Source organism: Amblyomma mixtum, chromosome 5 (genome assembly GCF_055824585.1).
Source record: "Amblyomma mixtum isolate Tamu chromosome 5, ASM5582458v1, whole genome shotgun sequence".
Classification (NCBI taxonomy): Eukaryota; Metazoa; Arthropoda; class Arachnida; order Ixodida; family Ixodidae; genus Amblyomma; species Amblyomma mixtum.
The window spans coordinates 116,061,858-116,075,632 of record NC_143016.1 but is presented as its reverse complement, the minus strand read 5'-3'; the positions used below and the strand labels follow the sequence as shown (position 1 = coordinate 116,075,632).

General features: G+C 47.6%; 1 protein-coding gene across 2 annotated transcripts in view; it reads right to left on the bottom strand.

The window, feature by feature from the left end:
- Window positions 1-230: 230 nt before the first annotated feature.
- LOC149343415 (bcl-2-related ovarian killer protein-like) overlaps window positions 231-13,775 on the bottom strand; it is a 153,795-nt gene continuing 140,250 nt past the window's right edge. Inside the window, exon 3 of one of the 2 annotated variants that reach the window (XM_089545904.1) lies at window positions 231-1,142. In XM_089545904.1, coding sequence (XP_089402030.1) covers window positions 897-1,142 — 246 coding nt within the window. In that variant the 3' untranslated portion in view covers window positions 231-896. Of the gene's footprint in view, window positions 1,143-7,269; window positions 12,126-13,775 lie in introns of those variants that run through there. The other variant, XM_089545905.1, reaches the window with a different exon arrangement.

Here is a 13,775-nt window from a genome sequence, read left to right as displayed (position 1 = left end):
CAAAAGCAGCTAGGCACGTTCATTTCCTCAACAGTTACACATTTGCCTTAAAGTCCAATGTACATTTTTGTGTATCCACGTCGTCTTGTGGGCCTGGAAAGAGAAAAGATGTAACACACTTCTGGGAAAGGATCAATGTTTGTGTATTTTTATTGCCTGGTGTTAAGAACGCAAAAGTTTATTTACGGAAGTTTCGACCTGCTGATTAATGTGTTCGAGAATGTGCCGCTAATCCAGTCACAAAAGCAAAGATCGAAATAAGTGCATCAAATTGAGTTCTTGTTTGCTCTCATAAAATTTCCCGTTTTGCCACTAGCCAGCGCTGGCTATCCACAAGTTCTGGGACTAAGTAATTAAGAAAAGGGCATCATGCGCCCGCACCATCAGACCACGAGGAGAAAGAGAAAGAAGTCAATAAACCGGTGAAAGAAGAAGCAGCCGCCATTCCTTGTTGCGGACAAAAAAAAACTCCTCATTCGAGCAGCGGCTGTTGGGTCGAACGATCGCTAGAGAGAACATGTACGGCCGACGCGTGGGATCTCCATTCATGCACCCAAGCATCTCGGCTCCGGCACTTGGCAGGGAGCCTCCGTCGCTCCCTGAACGAGTATGGTTTCGCAAGGCCTCCACCGACTCCCGAAGCGGTGAGCATTCAGGCGCATCCTCGCCCACGACCTCACTGCTTCTCTACATGTGGGGCTACGACGAAACCCGCGCGCCGAACAGGATCGGGGAACCAGGAGGCTACCCCGACCTCCTGACCAACACATCCGGGTCTCTGTACCGGCAACGAGTTGCAAGCGACGCGTCGTTCTTCCGCAGAGTGACAGCTTTGGTTTTCGCGTTGGCAGTTGTGGCCTGCTTCGCGGCAGTGCTGCTAACAGCCGGAAGTCGTTTTAGGCCGGACACAGCAATTGGTGAACCTGTGGCGAACTCGACCGACCCGGTGCTGACATTGAGGGAACATCATTTTCCCTTTTTCCCCCGGCAGGCTGTGGAAGACGGAAAGGGCACAGCTGTCGGATCTCCGCCTCCAACACCAACGTCCGGGGCTTTATCCGGAGAGACGAGCAGTGGCCATGGCGCTTCCAATGGCTCATCGGTTCTCTCCTCCAGCCGGAGTCCACCCATCGATCCGGTATCTGCAAATACCACAGGACGTCATGTGAGCCTCCAAGCACGAGAATCAACTGACCAACGGCATCCGGTACAGCTCTACCACTGAAAAAAAAAAAACGGGCAGAGTAGCAAGATGCCTCGACGGTCTTCAGGTTACAGCCCTGAAGAGTGAGCGGGAGAAGGAGACCCAAGCTGCTGGATCTCGCCTAGAACATCAGTTAGATAAATTTCGTGCTAATCGCAAAAATAAATTTTCGCGTTAATGCGAAAGGTTTGTGAGAACTTATTTCCCTAACTAGCACCACTAGGGGGCCACGCGTCCAGGCGTGGAATGAGAGCCTGAAGAAACAGATTGCACAGTGCTTCGAGGAGTAAACAGCGTTGCCATGCAGGTGTATCGTAACTGCTTATCTCGCACATTTAGCCATTTGGCTAGTAAACATATCTACGTGGCCATGGCCCTTAAGGGATATGGTATGGTATGCTGTGGTATGGTATGGTATGGTATGGTATGGTATGGTATGGTATGGTATGGTATGGTATGATATGGGATGGTAAGTAGATTATGGGTCAGCATATTTACCAGCAACGTCCAAGTACATTAACTAATTTCGAAGCTTGTTTTTTTTGTGGAAATCTGCACAAGTAGTACCTCTGAAGCTAGTCCAAATAATACGGCACAGCCTTAAAGGTGTGCAAGCTATTGATAACGCCGAAAAAAATGTGATAAGTGTGTTATAACTGCTGGCAGTTGATGTAGAAATCCGTTAGCATTACGCAACACATCCTGCCACGCAGTTTTACCAATCTGCATTAGTGTTCACTTTCGTTTTCTGCCCCCTTTTAGACTCAAAATACGCTTTACTTTCTGTATTTAGAGTTCATTTGGTTGTCACTCTTTTGTCGCGCTGAAATTTGTTTAGTACACAATGTAGCAGCTTTTTCTAATAGCGAAAAGCCGAATACAAAACAGCCGGGAAATTGAAGCAACCTGTCAGGGAGACAGGGGAAGTGGGAATGACTCTTTATGCATAACCAGTTCAAAACTGAAGCGACTCTTAATAGGAGAGGGAAGGCTAGAGAGCATTTGGGCAGAATGATTTAGCGAGTCTAGAATTGACGAGGAAGCCTCTGGGACAGGGATGCTCTCAGGTTAGCCCACGCTTTGTGACTAGCCGGGTACTGTACTCGCTCCCGTACCTGAAACTCCACAAATACCACGAGGAGCGTCTAGGCGCGGTTGTCAGGAACGCGATTAAGAGCACACTCAATCCTCCGACATCAACGTCGAATCCCAGACTCAAAGAGCTACAAATCCTCAAATACTGCAAGAGCTACGCGATGCACATCTCATGTATTAATGCAGAAGATTAACACAGACCCCTTCTGGTAGAATAGACTGGTTGACAGACTGCACTTCCAGCATAGAGGCGTGACACTAAAAACCATGAGAATTCCGGCATAATGTCAGGGAGCCGTTTGGGTTCAGCGTTTTCGGAAGAATATGACGCAGGACATACATACCGGAAGACAAGAAGCGCATGCTCGGGTGCTCGAACGCCATTTCGGTGACAAACCGCTATTTCAGTGACAAGCTGGTCCGAACCGCTGGGGATGGTATGTACAGCAGTCATTCACAAAGAAGCACAGGTGGACGGGCTCTCCTTGAGAGCACCGAAGCCAAGAAAATTGCTGTCGCACTTGCATCTTCAGATCCGAATTCGCACGTAGTCATCACAGACTGATGGGGAGCCTGCGAGAGCTACATACGGGGAGGAGGTGTCCCATAGAATTTTTCGAAATAGCATGAAGGTCAAGAACTCCTCACCCAAACGTATAGTCTGGCCCAAAGACATCAGGGGCTCGGAGGGAATCAGGCTGCGGATACAACTGACCGAGCGCTCATTTATCAAGAAACCTCAGCTGATCCCACGGATTCTGGCAGAGGAAGGACAACACCTCTTCAATTTCAGCGAAGTATTGCGCTGTCATTGCGAAACTCATCGCCGTTACCCGATCCTTGCGAAGGGAGTCCTAAGAATCCTCAGACGACTCCAGACAAACACTCTTCTGTGACAAGCAATCTTAAAACACTTTGATCCGACGCCAATGGGTATGGCACACACCGTGGGGAGGTGGCTGCCATCTACCACATAGTATGGGCATGCAACGAAATCCTGCTCTTACCCCCTACCCCAACCATACTAAGGAGGACTGGGAGGCGACTCTCCTTGGCTGCTCCGACCTACAGGTTCAAAAGGACTTCGCCCGAGAGCACGTGTGGTGCTCTCGCGTCTCGGACTAAGGATGCAACGGGAAGCCATTCTGCTCGGCGGAGACCCTGATCACCAGCGCGGAGTAGCAGGCACGTGGGGTAACCCCGCCCCACGTGCCTGCTAGTCCGCGCTGGTGATCAGGACAACCCCCTAACACATATGCCTCGTGCAACAAAAGGGGAAGCAGGGTTTGCCCCTTCCGCATTGCTTGGCAATAAATGTTTTTACCACCACCACCACCGCACGCGGGGCCCTCGCTGCGTCTCCAGCCAGTGGACTGAAGGAATAGGCGGTCCACCCAGAAGTCCTTGAATCTCCTTTCTTCGGCAATAAAGAAGTTTGCCTCCCCCTTCCTCTAGCGAAGGTCATCCCTGCAACATTAGTCTCCATAACTAAATTGTCGCTGACGTACTTGCAAGTGATACGACAGATTCTTCTGCAGTCTCAGAGCAATCCGCCACAACTGTGGCACTGGCTATAAATTGAGTTTCTACAGAGGCTAAGCTTGCGCCATTGGGCCGTTGCCATAGTGTTCTGCATCAACACAGACCATGTCTTGTAAGTTTTTGAAAAAAAGTTGCCAAGAACCTTGCCCTATTTCTTTCGGCATTCCTTTCGATGGATGGGGTGCATGTTTTACGTAGTCGTTGAATTGAGCCGGTTCCACAAGCTCTGTGCTGTTCTTCATGGTTAACGCCTAGCCTAGCTAGACTTTTCCTGCGTGTAGGACTCCCGCAAAACTTTCATACTGCAAGACCCTGACTGCTTGAAAAATGTCCTCAAGAGTGTTGTGAAGCCGTAGATCTAAAAACCTTTCTTTGGAGTGCGTATGCGTAGCCCTAACATCCGCTTTCCAAAACTGAAAGTAGTTTTTTTTTTTTCAGCAAAGGACATGGTGCCGCACTCGTATCACATCTCGGTGGACACCCGAAACCACGCTGTAAGGAAAGGGAGGCAGGTGGAAGTGAAAGAAGAAAGCGAGAAAAAAAAATTGCCGACGATTACCTTACTTCCTAATGCGAAATTTGATCGCAGCTCATCAGCTGTTTCAGCTTTTCGAAAGATTGAGGCAGAGAATTCCAGCAAGACATTATGTACAATTATAGAAAACTTATTTTTGACTCATATTCCTTCTTCAAGCAACACTCCCCTAACACTTCTTGATTGTCATCAAGGAATCTCTGTGGTCAGAGAAATAAATGAATATACGCTCCACATGCTGCACCAATGCCTGGTTCTCAAAGACGAGGTCTGTGCCAGTATTTCGCGACTTTGTCACAGCTGTGGGAGCCGTCACGAGCGAGAGGAACGGGATGTTCTCCCACATAAGAGGCAAGAAATTCCTGTTTGTCTCTATATCTGCATTAAAATTCCCACCCACTCTGTCACCCTGGCAGGTGGCAGTTAATGGTTGATGGCGAGAGTTCGCTCAGCATTGTCAGCGCTAACGCACGCAGCCCACATCTCTCCCTCACCACCCACAAACCTATAAGCGCGATTCAGGCGTCCACTGACCAGGGAGCTAGTTATGAGCCCTTCCTTTCCTTAAAATGATCGGAGTTAAAACGTTGTCAACGCCAACGACAACGTCAACCAAACGACCTTGAGTCGCCGTTGCTTAGAAATCCGGTTAGCTACTCGGGTATGCTTAGGTAGTGACTCGGGAAGCTCGGGTAAGTTCGGACGACCGTATCTGCGCGAGAGGTTGCTCGGGAAGAGCAACATGGGTTGCAAACTCCCGACGGGTGGCTGGGATAAAAACAGCTACCTGTCAGTGCAGTGACGCTTCGCTTAACCGCTGCGCCACTGCGCTGGTAGTGGTACATGAGGACTCGCCGCCATCTATGAATCTTAAGTAGGAATTACCAATTCAGCATACATGGGCATTAACCAACTAAACATATCATGCCCCACCCCTAAGGCGGAGGTTAAGTGCCCCCTCCAAATGAAGAATGAACACCTGCTTTCGCAGGTCTACTCGGTTTAACTACGTTAAGCCTCTATCAATTTTTACTTCCGCTTGCGTTTGTCATTTTGGTTGTGTTAGGCAATTTTGATTGCTTTGTTTGTTTGTCATGGTCTCTGTTTCTTTGTTTTCTTCCTTTCTGTTTGGAAGATGCTAACTTGTACTTAAAAGAGTGGCGATTCCAATAAACTGTTAGTTGTAGGTCAGTGCTGTGTTGTACCCTTTGTTGTTCCTTTTTTGTTCATGTCCTGGTGCAATCTTTCACCAACAAGAATGTTTTCGATTTGAAACTTTGAGGACTGATAGGAACACAGCAGCGGCTCGTTATCTCCATTTGTCGTTCAGTCGCTGGGTATTGTTCAGCGGGGGAAGAAATCTGTTTCAGAGACAATGTTTCTCATCAGTGAGAGTCAAGGACGTCTGAGAAAACGAGCAACAGCGTTCTTCCTTATCTGCCAGCAAAATGATTATCGATGCATTTTTCTTTCTTGCGATGTGCGAGAAGTATCCCTGCGAGCGAATGCTTGCTTTATTTCTCATGTCAAGATGAAACGAGCGGTTGACGTTAATTTTGCTTCTGGGACGCGATAACCATCCAGGAAGTAGTCGTTTGCAAGGCTGGTCCTCGCTCGAGTCGCAAGGGAGACGCAGGCCGCCGCTATTTCGTTAACCGTGTGGAGAGAAAGTTATGTCCACGCCATGCCTCTCCAGGTGGCATTAGCTCAAAGGGTGACCATCTTTTCACCCACCTTTCCTCTTTCGTCTTCAACCTTCTCCGGCGTGCAAAATTGTGATAACCACGTGATTGCAGACGTTAACAGCAAAGCCTCGGACGCAGTCTACAGAAACCGGCCCGGCAAAGATGTAGAAGCTAGCACTACAAAGTTGCTTGCATGTGAAACGCCGGCCTTTTAGATTCCAAATCCATATTATCCCGCTCTGAAAATCAAGGGCCTTGTTTTTTTTCTGCCCACATCGACCGCTGATGCAGATCGGTAGCGGCACGCGACAAAGCTTCCACAGGCGAAATCAGTTTCTGTAAATTCAAACTGTGGTGGCAATGCGCGTTGAGGAACACAGGACACTTATCAATGACAGCAGGCTTTTACTGTCAAACACTGATAGGTTTGTAGAGAAGCGATAGCTTCGGCTCTTTGAAGAACATGTCTCCGCTGAACTGCGTGTGCCGTACTTCGAAAGCCCAGGTGAGCTGTCTCTGGACTTTGCGGTTTGGAGAGTGCATAGTGGTCGCAATATAAAAATAAATGCGTCCATTTTTGCACGAATTCTTGCAGTAGAGAACATGTCAGCCACGTGGATGCCGACACAAGAGAAGAGTGTCAAAGGGTTCCTTTTGGGCAGTAGGCGCAGGATAGCGGCTTGCTGATGAGTTGTTGCTGTTGCGACTGAGAGAAGGATGCAAAGGAAAGTGCACGGGCCTGCCGACTGGCTCAAGCCGAGCCACCACCGCTGCCACGTGGAGATATAAAGCCCAGGAAGTACAGCAAAGGGACGCAAAAAAAAATAAACAGGGTTTTTGCTGCTACTTTCTGGAAATAAATGCTACTACATTCGTATTAATTTTGCACTAAAAGCAGCCCACCAGTTCAGCACTTTGCTGTCCCTTCCAGAAATGTGCATGTGTCATTAAAACTTAACTCTCACTGCAAAAAAAAGAAGAAATATTCGCTTTCGCTAGATAACTGATGTAGGATCAGAATTCAATGAAATACACACTTATTACCGCGTTTCTGAATATGACATACGTATAGTTATCAACGTACCTTGGATGGAAAATTGTCGTCCCGCAGCGTTGTCTCAACCGAGACTGCATAGTTGACCTGAAATCTGATAGTGGGCACGCACCAAGGAGAATTTTAGAGACGAAGTAGGCGACCGATGCAAACATTAAAGTGTAGAAGTATTATAAATAATATTGACCTTTATTTATCTCGATAAACAACAGGGAAATCAAACGAGACAAACATTTAAACATCAAGACAAAAACAAGAACTGTAAACGCAGTTTTGTTCTGTGGTTCGCCTTTGCGCAAAAATAAAAATTACAAAAGACGCTAACAGCTACAAGAACGAGCAGATGCGATTGAATATCATTCTACTCCTCTGGAGTTCACCTTTATCGGGTTATTAGTACTGATGACATTGTAAAAACAGTCTCACAATTCACTTCTTGAATCTGTGAAGATTCTCCGCAGCCTTTTCTGAAGTGCCAACTGCAGTTCTTTTTTCATTTATTTTTGGCAGGAACATCGAAAACAAATGGTTCTCAGCAAAAACAGGAGCGTACGCAAAAACCATAAATACAATCCGCGTAACCGGTGTATGAACGCACTGCCGTAATCACAATCACGAGAACGTTTTCAGTCATGTCTTGTGCTGACTAGTCATCGACGTTACTGTATGTGTAACCATGCTCAGGCAAAATGTCCAGCTGCCGACGCAATAAACTGCGATGTTCAGCATAACCTCACAAAAGGCAATTGCCCAGGCATGAAGCCAGGGCTCTTTTTTTGTGTGTGGCAGCGCCTAAAACAATAAAATAGATTTAGGTATTATGCGGTTTAACGTCCCAAAGCGACTCAGGCTATGAGGGACGCCGTAGTAAAGGGCTCCGGCAAATTCGACCACCTGGGGTTCTTTAACGTCCACTGACATCGTACAGTACAAGGGCCTCTAGAATTTCGTCTTCATAGAAATTCAACCGCCGCAGCCGGGATCGAACCCGCGTCTTTCGGGTCAGCCGCCGAGCACCATAACCACTGAGCCACCGCGGCGGTTTAAAAAAAAAAACAATTAAACAAGGGGGAGTTCGTTTTCTAGGGAAATAAAGGTAAACTTCCCCCTCCCCCCTCTTCCACTTTTCGGGTAGGTGCCTGCTCACACCATTAGATTGTCGCCATGAGTACAATTCCGGGGCTTTTACAGCGTGCTGTGTTCATCACAAGTGGAAATCTCCTTGCCTATTTTAAATAATTGCCGTAAATGGCCTGTCGTGGTGTTCTAAATAACAGCAGTTCAGGTTCGAGTGATGTAAGCTTTAAAGTATGCGTAAAAAGCTATGGTGACGCTTAAGTCACCTGAAGAAAGGAATGCGAAGGCATTGGGCTTCACATTTCTCGCAGCTTCTGTTTTAACTTCTGTCTGTGTGTGTGTGTGTGTGTGTGTGTGTGTGTGTGTGTGTGTGTGTGTGTGTGTGTGTGTGTGTGTGTGTGTGTGTGTGTGTGTGTGTGTGTGTGTGTGTGTGTGTGTGTGTGTGTGTGTGTGTGTGTGTGTGTGTGTGTGTGTGTGTGTGTGCGTGCTACAGTTTATTTGCAATATACGGCCCACCAACCGCGATAGTCGGACGACTAGCTGCAGTAGCAGCTATGGCCTATGCTGTGACGATGCTGTAATTTGAATCTATCACATTTTTTTGCTGTTTCTGATTTCGATTTTCTGTCTAGGATCCTCTCTGGAAACTAAGATGCTCACACCCCAGTGAGCCGGTATTGATGGTGTCACAGGGTCACATGAGCTGGCCATCTATGCAGGTTCCTCGCAGTCCGGTGGCCATGTTGCGATGACGTCACAAGGTTACATTACCTCTCTCGACCAGTCAGCCAATATTGTCTGAGATATCGGCGGGCTTCTGGCCCGCCCCAATGCCAGCGCATTAAAAGCAGTGTTCACGTAAATAAACGTGGAATCGCAACATTCGGACAAACCTCATCGGTCAGTTTAGTGAACGGAATTCATGCACTTCAAACAGCATTTCATGCAATCAAAATCACTCAGAAATCACATTTCACAAAGTTGCAATGACTAACGTAGCGTGCGCATTTTGTCAACATTCAAACACATACGTCGGTTGCTCTGGCTCGAACAGCATGACTAAAGTCTGTTTTGCAACTGCGATTACTGGTCCTTTTGTATTCTTTATCATAACAACCCTTACTCCGAAGTACGACAAGCCTTAAACAGCAATACTTATACATCATGAGAAAGATCGCTTCACTGCAAGATCGCTTCTCGGACCGACTGATGCTCAATCACTCTGAAAACCCAGTCCATGGCTTGGAATAGACTTTCTTCATTTTGCTTCATCTCATCATATAAAACTTGAACCACTCTGCAAGCCACTGCGTTTGGCGTTGCAAGTGATAACGCGAAAGAGATTGTTACACTTCTCATGCACAAGCCTTTCAGCGATACGTGCGCCTCAGAAAAAGCTGCGGGGCATTATTCGCGCCGCGCCATAATAAACATAGCCCAAGTTTTAATGCGCACGCCGTGTAATTTACAGTGTACTCACGCGCGCTCAGGCGCCACCGTAGACACTACGTGCATTGTCTAATTTTTTTTCGCCCCTAGTTCCCACCTTACATTTCAAACACACGAACTCAGGCTAGAGTAGAGACAGTGCGCAGCTGCGGTTGTTCCCACGGTTCCCTGGACGGCCGTCTAGTCATGCTATCCGTTTTGGTCTTTTTCTGGGTAACCCGCCGGAAATAGAGCAAGCACCGAACGCAGCTGCTGGATGGTTAGGCAAGAGCCGAGGATCCCTTGGTCCCAACAACGCGCGGTTCCCACGACGCATATATTGCGTGTGTCGTATACGCCATGAATGCAGGGCTACGAAGGAATGCGAGAGGCCCGGAAAAAAACCAGTGTGGGTGTTCATCGGAGCCCTCTTCGCAATTCTTTAGCGGCTTGCCTCGTCCCGTGTGCAGGAAAAACTTAATGGTGGTGACACTACTCCTGCCGTATGGCGTTTTATAACACTGGAAACATCCTCACTAGAGCTTCATGTACTACGGAAATTCAGAGCGCGACTAAGATAATATAGACACTAGTGCGTGTTGCACATATCCTTTGTCACAGGAAAATATGCATGGTAATAATAAGCGTTTTTAAAAAAGAAATCCAACCAATGGCGTAGCGTTTTTTGTCAAAATGTTTAGGAACTTGGCCGCAGAGTGCAAATGCAGCGAGGAGAGGAAATCGCTTATTCCGAATACTAGCGCTATTGAAAAGGGGAAAAAACATTTACTGTTGATGTGTACAATCAACAAACGAGGCTACGAAATTGCTTCTTGCGATTTCCACGCAATGTTTCCTAGCAATGCATAGACAGTTAGTAGAGCACCTTAATATCTCCAGCTTTGTAACCGCAATCTGCGTACGGTTCCAGCTATTCCTGTCACCTCTGTATTTTACCTCTCGGGGCTGATATACACCACCACGACAGAAAAATGCGATCTGCTGTCTGTTTGAGCCCTTTATAACCTCAAAAGATGCTTTAGACACTCTGTTGCCTCACCAAGCTTTCAAGTTCGCAGTTAAGGGCTTTTGTGAACACTAGCACTGTCATTGTTAGCGCACTCTAATCGCACCACGGCTATTAATCAGCGCTTTCTGTCAGTCCGATTACACTGATCGACAAGGACTCAGTGCAGGAAATCGTCAGTGCAGGAAATCGACCGGCGGAAGGAGAACTAGCCAGAACTGACGCCTCTGGTGGATTTACGGGAAAATCTTCGAGAGGGCGCTTTTCATTAGTACCATGACCTTTTTAGACTGTTCAGCCACCGAATGAAACTCAGAGTAGCTTTTAGAAAAATTTGTCGCTTCCGCAGGCCGGTCTTTCTACACCCCCCCTCCTTCCTCCCGCTCCCAACCTCCCGTCTTCTTAATCTCTTCTGGTTACTGCGGTGCACTTTATATTTTGGGGCTTTTCCCTGGTGTGCATCGGTGAGTTTTTTTTTTTGCACCTCACTAGGAGAATATTTCTGGCCCTGAAGCGCGTGCATGCTCTCTCTACGTTGTCAGCGAATAGCACGTTTATTGAACTCGCTACCTGTTCCCTACAATCTAAGTGCAAGTTTGAGATTACAGAATTGTGGTTCTCAGCACCGCTGGCGAATTCTATTCACTAAGGAGTCCAGGAACTAAACCACTCTGGCTCAATGACTGTCACGAACGCGATGCCGCGGTTGGTCTAGGGGGCAGCAAGATGGGAGGACCACAGGTCAACACACACTCACTCAAAAATATGTCACACAAACATTGTGATTTTTCCTCATCCAGAGTTCACCTACACTCTGAACTGCGCGGCACGAACTCTGCTCATACGTCACCAATGTTCTGGACAACGTTGTCTTTCTGGAGGCGGACGTGATGGGAGACTTCCGGAATCAGGAGGTCGGCGTCGCGGAACAGTTGAAGTCAGGGACGTTCACAAACGAAACGAAACATAACAGCTGGTCACGTGACTACAAGGAACTAAACGCAAGTGTCTTGAATCCGAAGTACAGAAGTCTATTATAATAATCACCGGTCCTATAATCTTCATAGTCCATGAAACTTGTCTGCTCCACAACTCCAGACGAACAGTTTACAGACCCTGAAGTTGTAGAACACCATCAGGCAGAGCTCCTCAAAAGCCACTCAGACCACAGCACTCGCTCGAACACATAACATATCCGGTATTATTAAACACGGGCGTTCGCACACACGCACACTCGTACGGGCACTGCAGGTGGGTAGCACCTCCTCTTTGGAGAAACGGCACAACGGGCTGGGACACTGTCGGGCGGAAGGACGTCGCAATCACAGCATCCTTACGAGCTGTAGCGCCCGCTGCGGGCGTCAGGAGAGCCAGTAGTAGAGGAGCAGCACCACAAGAACCAGGCCAGCCACGAGCAGCAGGAAGTCGACCAGAATGGAACGCTGAGGCCGCCGCCGGAAGCGTGTGATCAGTGTTCCCTGCGGGAGGAGATGGGACATAAGTGAAACAACAGCGCAGTACGGTGCGGTATGGTGAGATACGGTGCGGCGGAGTGTGGTGTGGTTGTGGTGTGTGGTGTGGTGTGGGGCGGGTGCCGGTCGGGTGCGGTGCGGTGCGGGTGCGGTGCGGGTGCGGTGCGGTGCGGTGCGGTGCGGTGCGGTGCGGTGTGGTGTGGTATGGTGTGTGCTGTGGTGTAGTGTGGTGCTGTACACGACAGTGTGACGTGATGTGATGTGTTGCAGTGTGATGTGGTGCAAAGCCATGTGAACTATAAGACAGGCCGACGCAGAGGTCTCTGTGTTGTTTTCCATCACCCGAGTAGTTTAGCGTGCAATGCATCTTCACGGCAAACTCGAGAGTAAAAATGTGTTAACATGGTTGAACGCATCAGTCTGTACTATCAGTTACCGCGACAGGGTGACGCAACAAATTCGCGGAAAACACGCACTGCGCGCCCTCAAGACGCAAGTTGGGCGTCGTCGCAGTTCCAATTGCATCTCTGAAAAATATCGGCGCATGATTCTTGCAATAGCTTTGTACCCTAGCACAGCTGTCGCTTACGAGGGTGAAACGGTGGCTTGTTGGTTCGTCATATTGCGGTTTGTGAACAGCGCAAGGTACGCGGAGAGCGACAACAGTGAACCCACACTACGCAGTGTGTTTCCGCTCTCGTGACTGCCCGCATCCTTGGCGTTTAAAATAAAAGCTCTCCCTTACTCATTCGCTAGTTGTTCCCATCCACAAATATTCCGCTTCACTGTTCTACGCTACAATCTCCCGATTTCCTTTCATGGGTGGACAAGAGGCATTGAGAGCTGTACCTGGATCAAGTACTGGAATAGATAAAGAAAAACTGCGGCAGTCGTGGGAAACATTTCAGCGAGAGTGGGATGCGCTTTAAGTGCTTAACAAAGCCTTAGACACGTAATCTTCTCAGCCAGTTAAATATTCTAGCTTCAAAGGAACAAAAACGAGAGCTGGGTCATTTTTTTTCAAGGGCGCAACATAATTGATTATTGCGGAAAACGAGGATGAAAATATAGTATTTTCAGGGGATGTATATCCAAGAATGTGCATCCAAATGGTTCACGGTTAAATTTAAAATTCAGAGCTTCGGGGCGTGCTTATGATTAAGCGTTATTTTAGGGGATGAACGGTCTACTGAGGGCTACTACAAATGTACGGCTACCGTCAAAATTTTTGCGAGGTTACTCAGATGAAAAAATTTATTTTTATAGCACCTGTGCGTGTAGCTTCACATTTGATGCTGAACTCTGCAATTCGCAAAGCAACAATTTGGTTACATATATCTAATCTAGGGCGTGAGGACGGCGGTGAAAATAATTTTTTTTTCTAAACTTGCCTTGAATAAAGTTTTGACTGCGGGTGTACATTTTGTATGGGAAAAATCAGAACAACAAAGACGACGCTAGACCAAATTGGGAGCAGAAAATTCAAGCAATGTACAGAAGATGACATTGTCTATTATAAACTGTGCTGCGGATGTAATCATTTGTCAATATATTTTATTCTATCGTGATGCTTAGCCAAATAAACCAGTTTCAGCATCTGGCAAGTTCAAAAAACAATGCCCGTAAGAATGGAAATTGTTGACTTCAAGACTGCGC